Source organism: Ranitomeya imitator, chromosome 1, assembly GCF_032444005.1.
Source record: "Ranitomeya imitator isolate aRanImi1 chromosome 1, aRanImi1.pri, whole genome shotgun sequence".
Taxonomy (NCBI): domain Eukaryota; kingdom Metazoa; phylum Chordata; class Amphibia; order Anura; family Dendrobatidae; genus Ranitomeya; species Ranitomeya imitator.
The window spans coordinates 307,162,949-307,178,475 of record NC_091282.1 but is presented as its reverse complement, the minus strand read 5'-3'; the positions used below and the strand labels follow the sequence as shown (position 1 = coordinate 307,178,475).

The 15,527-nt window shown below is 48.9% G+C and overlaps 1 protein-coding gene across 1 annotated transcript in view; it reads right to left on the bottom strand.

Annotated features, from left to right (window-relative positions):
• Nucleotides 1-15,527, bottom strand: part of GCN1 (GCN1 activator of EIF2AK4) — a 144,090-nt gene that overhangs the window by 39,473 nt on the left and 89,090 nt on the right. The window contains exons 26-30 of the mRNA XM_069758364.1: nt 4,478-4,656; nt 4,320-4,400; nt 4,012-4,155; nt 3,768-3,895; nt 3,332-3,521 (exon numbers count right to left, since the gene is read on the bottom strand). Of these exons, the coding sequence (XP_069614465.1) occupies nt 3,332-3,521; nt 3,768-3,895; nt 4,012-4,155; nt 4,320-4,400; nt 4,478-4,656 (722 nt within the window). The remainder of the gene's footprint in view (nt 1-3,331; nt 3,522-3,767; nt 3,896-4,011; nt 4,156-4,319; nt 4,401-4,477; nt 4,657-15,527) is intronic.

Below are 15,527 nucleotides of genomic sequence, written 5' to 3'. Positions count from 1 at the left end.
AACCGGGGAAGGTATCAGACGTACAGGGAGCTGGTAATGGACGTCCTCGTCTCCGCAACCGACAGGCTCTGGTGGGCGAGTGGGTGGGGGACGGAGCTAGGACCGGTCTTCTGAGCACGCTTCTGTGCTAGGGGTCTTGGTCCTGCTGTTGGATCTATGAGGATACGGGGTGGCAGTACACGCCGTACTCATAGTCCATATTGTGGGATTACAGTTGTGACTTGTATCCCTCTGGAAAAACCTGAAAGAAAACGACGCACATTGAGGTAGATATGGGTCTAATGAAAGACCCGTGTCCATCTCCTACTGACACTAAGCTAAACTGAAGTTCATAATGCCAGTCGGTGGGGTGTACACTGCAGAGGAGGAGCTATTTCTTTTTGTGCATAGTGTCAGCCTCCTAGTGGCAGCAGCATACATCCATGGTTCCTGTGTCCCCCAATGAGGCGATAGAGAAATATATGTTTCTATTAGAACAAATATATCCCTATTTTCTAATTTTTGGTTTTAACCTAGTGGCGGGTGGATTTGCCACATTCTTTTTGCTGTCTGTGAAGTAGACAGAATATAGCATTATATATGGCGCTATGTTATTATTTATTATTATAGTGCCATTTATTCCATGCTGCTTTACATGTGGGGAGGGGTATACATAATAAAAACAAGTACAATAATCTTGAACAATACAAGTCACAACTGGTACAGGAGGAGAGAGGACCCTGCCCGCGAGGGCTCACAATCTACAAGGGATGGGTGAGGATACAGTAGGTGAGGGTATAGCTGGTCCTGCAGCGGTTTGGTCGATCGGTGGTTACTGCAGGTTGTAGGCTTGTCGGAAGAGGTAGGTCTTCAGGTTCTTTTTGAAGGTTTCGATGGTAGGGGAGAGTCTGATATGTTGTGGTAGAGAATTCCAGAGTAGGGGTGATGCGCGAGAGAAATCTTGTATGCGATTGTGGGAAGAGGAGATAAGAGGGGAGTAGAGAAGGAGATCTTGTGAGGATCGGAGGTTGCGTGCAGGAAAGTATTGGGAGATGAGGTCACAGATGTATGGAAGAGACATGTTGTGGATGGCTTTGTATGTCATGGTTAGGCTTTTATACTGGAGTCTCTGGGTAATGGGGAGCCAGTGAAGGGAGTGACAGAGGGGAGAGGCCGGGGAATAGCGGGGGGATAGGTGGATTAGTCGGGCAGCAGAGTTTAGAATAGATTGGAGGGGTGCGAGAGTGTTCAAGGGGAGGCCACAGAGCAAAAGGTTACAGTAGTCGAGGCGGGAGATGATGATGAGGGCATGGACTAGGGTTTTTTGCAGATTCTTGGTTTAGGAATGTACGGATCTGTGAAATATTTTTGAGTTGAAGGTGGCAGGAAGTGGAAAGGGCTTGGATATGTGGTTTGAAGGAGAGATCAGTGTCAAGGATTACCTCAAGACAGCGAGCTTGTGGCACTGGGTAGAGTGGGCAGCCGTTTACTGTAATGGATAGGTTAATTGGGGGGGTCGCGTGAGATGGGGGAAAGACGATGAATTCTGTTTTGTCCATGTTAAGTTTTAGAAATCTAGCGGAGAAGAAGGATGAAATAAGACATTGAGGTATTCTGGTTAGTACGGTGGTGATATCTGGTCCAGAGATGTAAATCTGTGTGTCGTCAGCATAGAGATGATACTGAAAACCATGAGATTCTAAGAGCTGTCCCAGGCCAAAAGGTGTAGATGGAGAAGAGCAGGGGCCCTAGAACTGAACCTTGCGGGACTCCAAGAGATAGGGGCCGAGGTGAGGAGGTGGTGTGTGAGTGGGAGACGCTGAATGTATGGTCAGTTAGGTATGACGAGATCCAGGATAGGGCCAAGTTTATGATGCAAAGGGATGACAGGGTCCGCAGCAACAGGGAATGGTCCACTGTGCCAAAGGCAGAGGACAGGTCCAGGAGGAGGAGGATAGAGTAGTGTCGCTTGCTCTCGGCGGTTAATAGGTCATTGGTGACCTTAGTTAAGGAAGTTTCAGTGGAGTGTTGTGACCGGAAGCCTGATTGTAAGCGGTCGAAGAGGGAGCAGGAAGATAGATGGGAGGACAGTTCAAGATGGACGTGTTGTTCCAGTAGTTTTGAGGCATAGGGTAGAAGTTATATAGGGCGATAACTAGATACGGAGGATGGGTCAAGAGAGGGCTTTTTGAGGATAGGTGTGATTGACACATGTTTAAAGCTTGAGGGGAAAACATCTATCTATATATATAATTGCCTAAGGGTTTTTCCGTCTGTCTGTCTGTCTGTCTGTCTGTCTGTCTGTCTGTCTGTCTGTCTGTCTGTCTGTCCTGGAAATCCCGGCTCTCTGATTGGTCGAGGCCGCAAGGCCTCGACCAATCAGAGACCGGCACAGCATCGACGTAGAAATCCCGCGTCTCTGATTGGTCGAGGCCGCCAGGCCTCGACCAATCAGCAACGGGCACAGCAACGATGATGTCATAAAGGACGTAGACATCCTGCGTCTCTGATTGGTCGAGGCCGCCAGGCCTCGACCAATCAGCAACGGGCACAGCGACGATGATGTCATAATGGTTGCCATGGCGACGATGATGTCATAAAGGTTGCCTCGACCAATCAGCAACGGGCACAGTCTGCCGCGAATTATGGAATCATCATTGTCCATATATTACAGGGACATGCATATTCTAGAATACCCGATGCGTTAGAATCGGGCCACAATCTAGTATATATATAATTGTCTAAGGGTTTTTCCGTCTGTCTGTCTTTCTGTCTGTCTGTCTGTCTGTCCTGGAAATCCCGGGTCTCTGATTGGTCGAGGCCGCAAGGCCTCGACCAATCAGCAACGGGCACAGCGACGATGATGTCATAAAGGACGTAGACATCCTACGTTTCTGATTCAGCGACGGGCACAGTATCGACGTAGATGTCATAATGGTTGCCATGGCGACGATGATGTCATAAAGGTTGCCTCGACCAATCAGCGACGGGCACAGTCTGCCGCGAGTTCTGGAATCATCATTGTCCATATACTACGGGGACATGCATATTCTAGAATACCCGATGCGTTAGAATCGGGCCACAATCTAGTATATATATATATATATATATATATATTTATATATATATATATATATATATATATATATATATATATATATATATATATATATATATATATATATACACACATATATATAATACATATGTACACGTACTGAGGCTTGTAACCTCTCAGCCCATCCAAGGTTCAGTAAGAATATCGTGTTTCCCTGGCATGGCCCTAGTATACCTACACGTTCTACTGTTCTTTTCTTCCAGAATAAGTTATTTTTCAAACTAACAAACTTACATAAAGCTTCTCATGATACAGCAGGATTAATTTCGTCATGACTTCAGAGGCCTGATGCCGATATGTGGCGACTGCATGAGAAAGCGCCTCAGCTCCTGACTGTCTTATTGCGTCTTCATGATGAATTACATCTTTAATTAGTAAGGAACATAGGTCGGGTCGTAACTTTAAGTCCAGTGTTTCCCAAAATCTAAAGAAAACAACAAAATATAAGTCCAAACAACATCTTTGAGACAAAGAAACCCACTAGTATTCACATTTTTAAGACCTCACGGTGCGCTGGCTTGCAATGAGGGTCTGTCAGCTCTCCTGACATGTCGGCTTTAGGAAATACTTGTACTGCCCATGAAATAACACAGGGGCAGCATTTCAGAGTATTCGATTTTATGCCATCCCTATGGTTACATATGAATGGTTGCTGGGAAAAGTGTCTCACCTTTCAGCTTGTGCTTTTATTTCTGCTTCAACATCAAATCTCATTACCCAGAGTCGATGCAACAAGGCAAGGCCATTAACGTCATCCGTATCCGGTGTTGGTAGCACCATCTCCAGTTCCATTAATCCCTACACCAGAATTATATAGTCAGGGGACAAACTACATGCAAGAATCAATCATGCACACTGTTCTAACAACGGGTGGAAAGTAATGAGAAATGCATATTCCTGCGGGGGCAACTCACCCGCAGAGCGGCATCTCGCACACTGGAGCAGGAGGACTGTAACGCTGTGAGTAACACATCAATCTCATCCTGCTCGGCATACGTGCATCCTATTCCTCCCCCACTGCTAGTGCACAGCGATGTCAGGGCATTGGAAGCCAGGACCTGCAACCAAGTGTTACACAATAAATGTCTTTTATGATACCTTTACCAATATGGATTCCACTCCCCTGAGCCTTTATAAACCTTGTTAATAGCTGAAGACAACAACTGCTTTTAGCAAGAGTTAACCACTAAAGACAACTGATCAGTGTACTGTTCACACTCACCTGTAATCTTGGGGCGGCAGTACCAATCACTCTAGTTAGCAGCAGGAACATATCTGTGCGAGGGAGCAACTCCGGGCCGTTCTAAAAACAAAACACATACGTAAATCTACCCAAATCCAATGGGAATCACCAAAGTCACTGTAGATGGATTTACGCACCTCATCAATAATTTTAGCCTGACTCTGGGAAGACCGTAGCTGGCAATGAACAGTGATGATATGCATCGTTTCCACTAGTAGTTCCTCATTCTCTTCACTATTATTGCTGGTCTCCATCAGAACCATTTTTAGAAAGGGGAAAACAAAGGAAAACGCAGGAGCAGACAGAGGAGAGGACCCTAGGATAAAGAAAAAGTATAAAATTATCTCATGACCCAACTAAAAATATTGAAGACCCACGAGATAGGCCACACGCCAACACCCTCGTGTTATCTGTTTTTAAGTGGTTGTCCACTACTTTTACATTGATGATAGGTTCGGTTATTGACACCAGATCAGTGTGGGTGTGACCACCAGTTCCCAGTACCGGCAGGATGTGATGAGTTGTGGAAGTTCACGACAGAGCTCCGTCATCTATATAGTGGTCGGGTACTGCACATGTGCCCTATTTGAATGAATAGGGGTAGATCCACAGATCCCTACTGTGGCAAGTGCTGTTCATTTTCAGAACTCATAACATCCGGCTGCCGTTTTTAGCACGAACAGCTGATCAATGAGGGGTACTGTGTGTCAAACTGCCACCGATCTGATATTGATAACCTAAATTTCTGATGAAATTTCAAAAGGTATGGGTTATTCCTAGCAGACATATTTTGTACACCCCGGCACATTAGCCAATTTTTGCCGAACCACCATGTTTAGGTGGGCATATGGATTTCTGCCTAGCCTGCATTTCATAAGAATAATAATTTTACATATATAGCACCAACATATTCCGCAACTCTTTACAATTAAGCCTCGACATGTGCAGACAATACAAAATAACACAAAGTTCAACAGTTACAGGAGGAGTGAGGGCTGTGCTTGCAAGCTTACCATGTATAAGGAAACAGGGGCAGACAACAGGTAGAAAGTGCTCATCGTGTACCGCCCTGCCATCATTATAATAAATCGGGCATTTCAAATAAAATGCATGATGCGGTCCTCAGCCAGTATCTGTCTATGTGTAGTTACCGAGTGCTATCGGTTGCATAGAGGATGCGGAGACAAATGAATAGGAGGGACCGGATGCGGAGAAAATTATAGAAAGAGGGAATAAACCTATGTGTCTCCAACATTTCCAGTACATTATACCCCCCACCCCCCAAATGTCTCAACAGCATAAACCCTGAAAGTGTTGAAGCTTTTCTAATTTCATTCTTGGGACACCTTTCTTCTATACTACGTCTCTATAACAAGTTTTGGATTCTAGTAAACTAGTATTAAGGAATCCAAACGAGTGGATCATGAAGCATATATAGAATACGCAGCATCAAGAACATTTTGATTTAAAGTAATCCTACTCAAGACAGAGGCAACTTCCCCACTGCTCAATTTTTACACGCTTCAACAGTAACAATTTTATGTTGAGAAATTTATAATCTTCCTCCATCTCAGTGATATGAACTCCCATATAGCTAAACTCACTTAATACAGGAGTTACCTTGCTAGTCACTATCCAAGACAAAAAATTGTTACCTAGTGGTATTAAAACGCATTTCAACCAGTTTATAGTAAGGCACAACTTCCCCCCAGAAGAGCCGGATATCCTCCATTAGTACAGGCAAAACCCATCCAGGCCACCTACAAACATCAAGGTATCATCTGCTTACAGGGCAATCGTTTTCTCCCTTTCATCATAGCTGAAGTTCTTCAAACCAGGATGACTCCTAACAAGACATACTAATGGTTCAATTGGCAGAACAAACAGGGGTGACAAAGGACAACCTTACTATGTCCTCCAAGCCAATGAGAATATTTCAGATAAATTACCATGCATTCTAATCTTTGCCGCCTTCACCCAATATAAAATCCTAATGCAGAGAAGGAATCTAGGGTCAAAACCCATTCCCCTGAAGATGATCCAAAGATGGCAGATGTGAACATGCGTTTATGTGCTGCTGCATGTATACCAACTTAATCCAAGCTCAGTTTTTGTGTTTTTCTTTGTATTTTTGCATTTTGTGCAAGCCGGGGTGTGGCCTCCCTTTCCTGAGCTGGAAATTACACTTAAAGGCTTCCCGACTGATGTCCACTGGTTGGGACCCGGTCCGTTTGTCTGCCCTTATTCACACACTTAGTTCAACTTTGATACATGGTAAAGTTTTTAATATTAGAAAGCAGAGGACCGTCCCAATCAAAAACAGTATTACTAAGAACCCTGAGTTATTTAAATGTACTTGCTTTTTATTTATCTAGATAAAGCAGGTTATTTTGCTCATTTTGTTTCTTGTAGGTTTTGTTGTTTTATATCTGGAGGAAATAAAGACGTTTAAAGATGTTGTCCACTACCCCGACTGAGTTACTAGTGATGCCATAAAATCTTAAAGATAATACCTCTAAACATCTCCATGTACTTGTTCTGCCAGGTTTCATGTTGTTTTAGGCCTTTGAGCTTTAATTCACGGGCCCTGGAACTAGCTCTGTTGTCATAGAGATCACTTCCTCTTCAGACCTCTGTGCTGACTTCTTACTACATTTCCCATCATTCATGTGCTGGGCTGCAAGCAAGCAGTGAGCACAGACCTGTATCTCTGCCTACCTTCACACTGAACAACCTAACAACGATATCGCTAGCGATCCGTGACGTTGCAGTGTCCTGGATAGCGATATCGTTGTGTTTGACACGCAGCAGCGATCTGGATCAAGCTGTGACATCGTTGGTCGGAGCAGAAAGGCCAGAACTTTATTTAGTCGCTGGATCTCCCGCAGACATCACTGAATCGGCGTGTGTGACGCCGATTCAGCGGTCTTCACTGGTAACCAGGGTAAACATCGGGTTACTAAGCGCAGGGCCGCGCTTAGTAACCCGATGTTTACCCTGGTTACCAGTGTAAATGTAAAAAAAAAAAAAAACAGTACATACTTACATTCCGGTGTCTGTCCCCCGGCGTTCTGCTTCCCTGCACTGACTGAGCGCCGGGTGGCCGTAAAACAGGATTTTTGGTTGCTTACCGTAAAATCTGTTTCTTGAAGCCTCCATTGGGGGACACAGGAACCATGGGTGTATGCTGCTGCCACTAGGAGGCTGACACTATGCAAATAAAAAAGTTAGCTCCTCCTCTGCAGTGTACACCCCACCGACTGGCATTAAACTCTTCAGTTAGTGAGAAAGCAGTAGGAGAAAGAACAAGGTTGAAAAACCATAACCACAAACTTGAGAACTGTAAACGTGAAAACAGTCAGAGAACATATAACAAAAACAATGGGAGGGAGCTGTGTCCCCCAATGGAGGCTTCAAGAAACAGATTTTACGGTAAGCAACCAAAAATCCTGTTTTCTTTATCGCCTCTCATTGGGGGACACAGGAACCATGGGACGTCCCAAAGCAGTCCCACGGGCGGGAAAAAGACTTCCATCAGGTCAGAGGACTCACCACTGCCGCCTGCAAGATCCTTCTGCCTAGGCTGGCGTCCGCCGATGCGTAGGTATGGACCTTGTAAAATTTGGCGAACGTGTGGATGGAAGACCAAGTTGCCGCTTTGCAAAGCTGTAGGGCGGAAGCCCTGTGGTGCACCGCCCAGGAGGCGCCGACTGCCCGGGTAGAGTGAGCCTTAATCCCAGGAGGGGGCACTCTGTTCTTGACCCGGTAAGCCTCCAAAATTGCCATTCTGATCCATCGAGCAATAGTCGCTTTAGAAGCCGGCTGGCCTCTGCGCGTGCCATCAGGAATGACGAAAAAGGAATCCGTCTTCCGGAAAGTGGACGTTCTGTCCAGATAGATCCTCACAGCCCTGACAAGGTCCAGCTTGTTCAACGATCGCTCCAGAGGATGAGTCGGAGCTGGACAAAAGGAAGGTAGAACGATGTCCTCGTTGAGGTGGAAGGTGGAAACTACCTTAGGAAGAAAAGAAGGTGGGGGCCGGAAGACCACCTTGTCCTGGTGAATGACCAAAAACGGAGGACGGCAAGACAGGGCCGCCAGCTCGGAAACGCGGCGAATGGACGTGATGGCCACAAGAAAGGCCACCTTCCATGATAAAACTGATAGAGGAATCTCCCTAAGAGGTTCAAAGGGAGAAACCTTCAGAACGTCCAGTACTAGGTTTAGGTCCCATGCCTCCACAGGGGCCCTGTACGGCGGGACGGCGTGGGCTACCCCCTGAAAGAAGGTCTTAACCTGTGGCCGAGAGGCCAAGGTCTTCTGAAGGAGGATGGAAAGCGCAGAGACCTGACCCTTTAGGGAACTAAGAGCCAGGCCCGAATCCAGTCCTGCCTGAAGGAAGGCCAAAAGAGAAGGCAGGGAAAAAACCATAGGCGAAACGCGGTTGGACTCGCACCAACGGAAGTAGGCCTTCCAGGTGCGGTAGTAGATCCTGGAAGACGAAGGCTTCCGAGCCTGAATCATGGTGTGAATCACCCGGTCCGAAAGGCCGGACGCTCTTAGAACCGCGGTCTCAACAGCCACGCCGTTAAACTGAGTGACCGAGAATTCGGGTGGCAGATCGGACCCTGGGACAGCAGATCGGGCCTGTCTGGAAGGCGCCAGGGAGCGTCCGCGAGAAGGTTGACGAGCTCCGCGAACCAAGCTCTCCAGGGCCAATCCGGGGCGATCAGGATGACCGGCACCCCTTCCGCTTTGATCTTCTTCAACAGTTTGGGAAGTAATGGAAGGGGTGGGAACAGGTAGGGCAGCTCGAACTGTGACCAAAGAATGGCCAGAGCATCGACGCCCACTGCGAGAGGATCGCGGGACCTGGAGACGAACTGCGGAACCTTCCTGTTGACTCGAGACGCTGTGAGATCCACATCCGGAGTTCCCCATCAAAGACAAATCTGATGGAAGACCTCCGGATGCAAGGACCATTCCCCTGCCGCGAGGCCCTCGCGGCTGAGGAAGTCGGCGGCCCAGTTTTCCACGCCGGGGATATGCACCGCGGATATCACCGGAACCGTTGCCTCTGCCCAAAGGAGGATCTTGGATACCTCGGCAAGGGCCAAGGAGCTCCGAGTCCCCCCCTGATGGTTGACATATGCCACAGCCGTGGCGTTGTCCGTCTGGATACGGACTGGAAGGCCCCTGAGGATCCTTTCCCAGTGGCGGAGGGACAGAAAGATGGCCCGAATTTTGAGGACGTTGATTGGCAGAGATGACTCCTGCGGCGACCAACGGCCCTGAACCGTCAGGTGGCGAAAAACCACACCCCAGCCGATCAGGCTGGCGTCCGTTGTCACCACCTGCCAGTGAACCGGAAGGAAGGACCTGCCCTGGGAGATGAGAGGTGACGTCAGCCACCAGTTGAGAGACCGCCTGACCCGAAAGGAGAGTCTGATCGGTCGATCCAGGGAGAAGACCAACCTGTCCCACTGAGACAGAATGGCTTGCTGAAGGGGTCGCGAATGGAATTGGGCGAAGGGAATCGCTTCCAATGTAGCTACCATCCTCCCCAGAACCTTCATGGCCGAACGGAGGGAGGGAGGTCGAGGACCCTGGAGCAAGCGTATGTCCCGACAAAGAGTGGATCTCTTGTCTTTGGGAAGGAAGACTCTGCTCTGACGAGTGTCGAAAAGCATGCCCAGAAAGATGATGCGCTGAGAAGGAATAAGGCAGGACTTCTTCCGGTTTACCAGCCACCCGAAACGGGCTAAGGTGTCGAGAACAATGGACAGGCTTTCGTGGGCCTGAGCGAAGGACGGAGCCTTGATGAGGATGTCGTCGAGATATGGAAATAGGACCAAGCCTCTGACTCTCAAGATGGCCATCAGCGCCGCCATGATCTTCGTGAACACTCTTGGCGCGGTTGCGAGACCGAATGGCAGGGCGACGAACTGAAAATGATCTCGTTGCACTACGAAGCACAGGAAACGGTGATGTCCGGGAAATATCGGGACATGGAGGTAGGCGTCTTGGATATCTATTGAGCATAGAATCTCCTCAGCCTCCATGGAAGCAATTACTGAACGAAGGGATTCCATCCTGAAGTGTCTCAGGCGAACTCTCCTGGTCAGCAATTTGAGGTCCAGAATGGGGCGAACTTTGCCGTCTTTTTTCGGTACCACAACAAGATTCGAGTAGAAACCCGTGAAGCGTTCTTTTTCTGGGACGGGAACGATTACCCCGGATTTGAGCAGAGAAGTGATGGCTGAGAAGAAGCCCGGAACTAGAGCGGGGTCTCTTGGAGGACGGGATTGGAAGAAACGATCCCGAGGTCGGGAAGCGAACTCTATTTTGTATCCCGAGGATACAACTTCCCTGACCCATGCATCCTCTACTGCGGAAATCCAGACGTCCCTGAAAAGGAGAAGACGGCCGCCCAATCTGGGAGTTGGGCTGGAGTCTTGCCGAGAGTCATGCCGAGGTGGATCTTCCAGTCCTGGGCCTGGAGGATCTACCCTGGGAGAAACGAGGACGCCAGGACGGAGTGGGCCTAAAGGACACCGCCTTCTTCTCTTGACGTGCCTGTGGCCTCTGTTGCTGCTGGGAAAAGGAGTTTGACGCAGCGAAGCGACGAAAAGGCCGAAAAGAACGAAACTGTCGTCTAGGAGGAGGGTGACGAGGCTTAGCCTGGGGGAGAAGAGAACTTGTACCCCCGGTGGCGTCCTTAATTATTTGGTCCAGCTGGGAACCAAAGAGGCGAGAGCCCCGGAAGGGCAGACTAGTGAGGGACTTTTTGGAGGATCAAGTCCGCCTGCCAGGCCTTGAGCCAAACGGTCCGGCGGATGGCAACGGCATTGCTGGAAGCTTGAGCCGCACAAGACGCGACATCCAGGGAGGCGGAAACCAGGTATTCACCAGCGTGGGAAATCTGGTTGGCAAGTTCCGCTAATTGTGCGGGAGGCACCCCGTCCAGGATACCTCGCCGAAGATCCTTGGCCCATTTTGAAATGGATTTTGAAGCCCAAGTGGACGCAAAAGCTGGACATAGAGCCGCTGAAGCCGCTTCAAAAGCAGATTTCGCGAAGGATTCTATAACTCTATCGTTAGAATCCTTCAGAGATGCTCCGCCGGACAGAGGAAGCACTGTGTTGGAGGACAGCCTGGACACAGGTGGATCCACCGAGGGAGAGACCGTCCAATTGGCGGCAAGTTCTGGAGGAAAAGGATATAGCACACCCAGGCGTTTTCCCCTCTGAAAACGCCTAGTGGGGTTCTCTCTCTCTCTCTGGACAAGATTTCCTCGAATTCAGGATGAGGAGCGAAAAATTTAGAAGGTGGTTTGGTCCGTCTAAACGAAACCGCCTGATCTGCGGGTTCCGTAGATGGATCCTTGATGCCACAGGTTTGGTTTATTGCCCCAATGAGGTTCTGTACTGTCTCACTCATGGTGGCGATTTGGTTAGGATCCAGCTGCGAAATAAACTCCGAGGGCGCATCAGATAATGCCTCGCCTGACTCAGGGGAGGAGGATCGGTGGGACACCAACCGCGGGGGAGGGCCAAGCGGCGAGATGGAGCGCGAAGAGGACTCAGACCGACGTTCCTGTCTGGACCTTTTGTGGCTTATCAAGGAGGGCTCGGGCGGCGGTTCCTGCGACCCGCTGGCCACTGCAGGGGTCTGCAGGGGTAACCGATCCAGCGCGGACACTAGGGTTTGAGATACCCGTGTTAAATCGGCCACCGATTGTGACAGAGAGGCGGCCCAGCCTGGGATGGGGGGGATCACTCTCGGGCGGAACAGCCGGGGGATCCTGGGTGGTGGGAACAATCGGGTTGCTGCAGGACTGACACAGCGGGGAGGACTGACCTGAGGGAAGTTTGCTGTTACAGGACGAACATGCAAAGTACGTGACTAAGGCAGAAGATGAAGAAGTCGGAGGACGAGAGCGGCCCCCTTTAGAGTTAGACATTTTGAAGAGGTCCCTGAAGAAAATGCCAGCAGGTTAGGGGACAGTGGGGCAGAGGAGGGTGTCAGTCTGCAGTGCAGAGCTACTCACGGCAGACGAAAAACCCCGGATACCAGGAGCTGCAGGCCTGGAGGAAGATGCTGTGGATCCCCAGCGCAGATGGCGTGCTGTGTTCCCAGAAAGAGCGCTCTGCGAAGTTCCCCCGGCGCAGGTGCGTGGCACGATGAAGAAAACTCGTGTCCGGAGCGTCCAGCAGCGGCGTGGAGGAAGGGGCGGAGCCAGCCGAGATGGCGCCGGTGGGTGGGGAATGCAGGGCAGAGTTTGTCGCCCGATGATACCGGAAGTGGCGGAGCGCGTCACCGGAAGTAGGCCCCGGGGGAAGCCGGGGCCTAAATTAGCAGCCGGTGACCGCTGAAATGGGTGCCGGCGCCGAGGAAAAGGTGCGGGCGTCCCGTCTGACAGGCGCGGCAGCCGCCGCATGAACAGAGGAGCACCGGTGTCGGCGCCGGAAGTAGGCCCCGGGAAGAGCCGGGGCCTACATTAAAAGCCGGCCGCCGCAGGAGACGACCGTGGCCGCTGTAAAGGAGGGACCGCGGCAAACTTAAAAAGGTACCGCCGTGGAGATAAAAACAGAGCGGCTGCCTGTAGTGGGGCCGCGCCGCAGAGGAAAGGGTCTGCGGCACCGATTAGAGGTGCAGAGCCACCGTGGGAAGGCAGCGCGGCCGGACATAAGAGCAGGCGCGCAAAAGATGGGCCCCGGTAATTGTCCCTAATTTCTAGTACAGAAAGGGTGCGGCCGCAGGGATAGCAGTGCGGCCGCAGAAATAGCAGTGCGGCTGCCTGTAAGGCGCCTCGCCGCAAAAAAATAGCAGGAAGAAGGGAATCCAGAGGCCCCCCAAATACTCACCAAATATCCCACGCCGTCTACCAACCTTAAAAACATGGAAGATATTAGACGTCCTTGGAGCTGATGGACGTCCTCGTCTCCTCCGACCGACAGGCTCTGGAAGGCGAGTGGGTGGGGGACGGAGCCAGGACCGGACTTCTGAGCACGCTTGTGTGCTAGGATCTTGGTCCTGGAGAGGCATCTATGAGGATACGGGGTGGCAGTACACGCCGTACTCATAGTCCGCTTTGTGGGACTACAGGTGTGACTGTTCACCCTGTATCCCCTCCGAAAACCTGAAAAAGAAACGACGCACATTGAGGTAGATAAGGGTCTAATGAAAGACCCGTGTCCACCTCCTACTGACACTAAGCTAAACTGAAGAGTTTAATGCCAGTCGGTGGGGTGTACACTGCAGAGGAGGAGCTAACTTTTTTATTTGCATAGTGTCAGCCTCCTAGTGGCAGCAGCATACACCCATGGTTCCTGTGTCCCCCAATGAGAGGCGATAAAGAAAGCACAGCGGTGACGTCACCGCTCTGCTTTACGGCTGGCGCCTACACAGTGCAGGGAAGCAGAACGCCGGGGGACGCAACAGACACCGGAATGTAAGTATGTAGTGTTTGGTTTTTTTACATTTACACTGCTAACCAGGGTAAACATCGGGTTACTAAGCGCGGCCCTGCGCTTAGTAACCCGATGTTTACCCTAGTTACCCGGGGACCTCGGCATCGTTGGTCGCTGGAGAGCTGTCTGTGTGACAGCTCTCCAGCGACCACACAGCGACGCTGCAGCGATCGGCATCGTTGTCTAGATCGCTGCAGCGTCGCTAAATGTGACGGTACCTTTAACCTCTCCCACAGCTTCATACACAGGGCCCAGCATGAGCAGGGAACAGAAGCAATGCGCAAAGCACCGTAACATTATCCCTGACAAAGATTATTCCCCACTCTGTCTCACTGACATGGAGGATGGGACGGATGGAAAGAAATCGGAATGTCAAGAATCTCTGCACTATTTGTATAAGAAATACAACTGCCTGAGAAACACAATACCATACACCAAAGACAAATGATGAAAAGCAGTAACCTGATTACATTGTCGCAAATACTTGAAATTTTAAAAAGCACCTGGTAGGAAAATTATGGCGGCATCATAGATTAAATTATAAAATTAAGGTTGCTGAACAGAACAAGCTACAACTATTAAACTAAGGTGAGCGATAGGAACTTGAAGGGAACTTGTCAGGTCCCCCATGTTTTTTGAAGCATTAATCTGAATTATGTTATATAGGGCTGGTTAGGAAGGGAGTTTAATCATACATAGGTGAATGCTGCTGGGTTGGAGGGCATGGGGGACCTGACAGGTTCCCTTTAATTGCCCTCACCATATCTGTTACACAAGTTCAGCGTGTGTCCGTATGATGAAAGATCCAGAGTAGTTGTCCGGTGGGTAGATCAAGTAGATTCATTCAGTCTTTGGTGTATGGCAAAGTATCCACTTCAGAAGTTTCCACACTATAAAGATTATATACAAGTTTCTAGACACTCACAAACTTGCTGTGCAGGTTCCTAAATGGAATGTATTACCTATAGATTTTTATTACTCATTAAAATCAGAAAGTTATCTTTTTTTTTCTTCTAAGCCATTTTATTTTCAGAATATTTTATTTTTTCTTTGTGCTTATGGGGTGGATTTCTTGTCTGAGTGGTAGAAAAAGAAACATGCTTTACAGCAGTCATATAGACACAGAAAACAATAATTTGGAGATGTTTAGTGACAGCAGTGGGATTCTTCTAGGTATGCTCTGTGACCTGGGCAGGGAAGGGGAGGAGGTGACCTGTGACTACTGTGAAATCACCACTTGTGAAATAAAGATTCTGTGTTACCATTAGTTGTACTTCTGCCTATGACAACTATGAACAATTTAAAAAAAATCAACGAAAAAATAAAAAAAAACAAAAAAGTTGTAACATTTTCTAACAGCACAAATCTTTCTGAAAAGAGAAGAATCCATTTGAATGACACAAATATATTAGTCCATAAAGCAGAAGGTCTAATAAGTGTGCATGGAGGAAATATCACTATACTTCCAGAATAAGAAAGATTATTTATATATTGGTGACATCCAATGTGAATATGACTAGGTGTTATCAATTCTTCCAAAGGATTTGGTACTTATTTATTTTTTTACTCCCAGTATGCCGTGTTTGTTGCTGTTCTGAAGATGGACGCTGGAGAGAACGGCAGGTAAGAGAATGGCTCTGGTTCGGCAGTCATGTAAAACCAATGTGGCTGCTAAGTAAGGAGTTTGTATGTTCTGCCGGTGATTGCGTGGGTT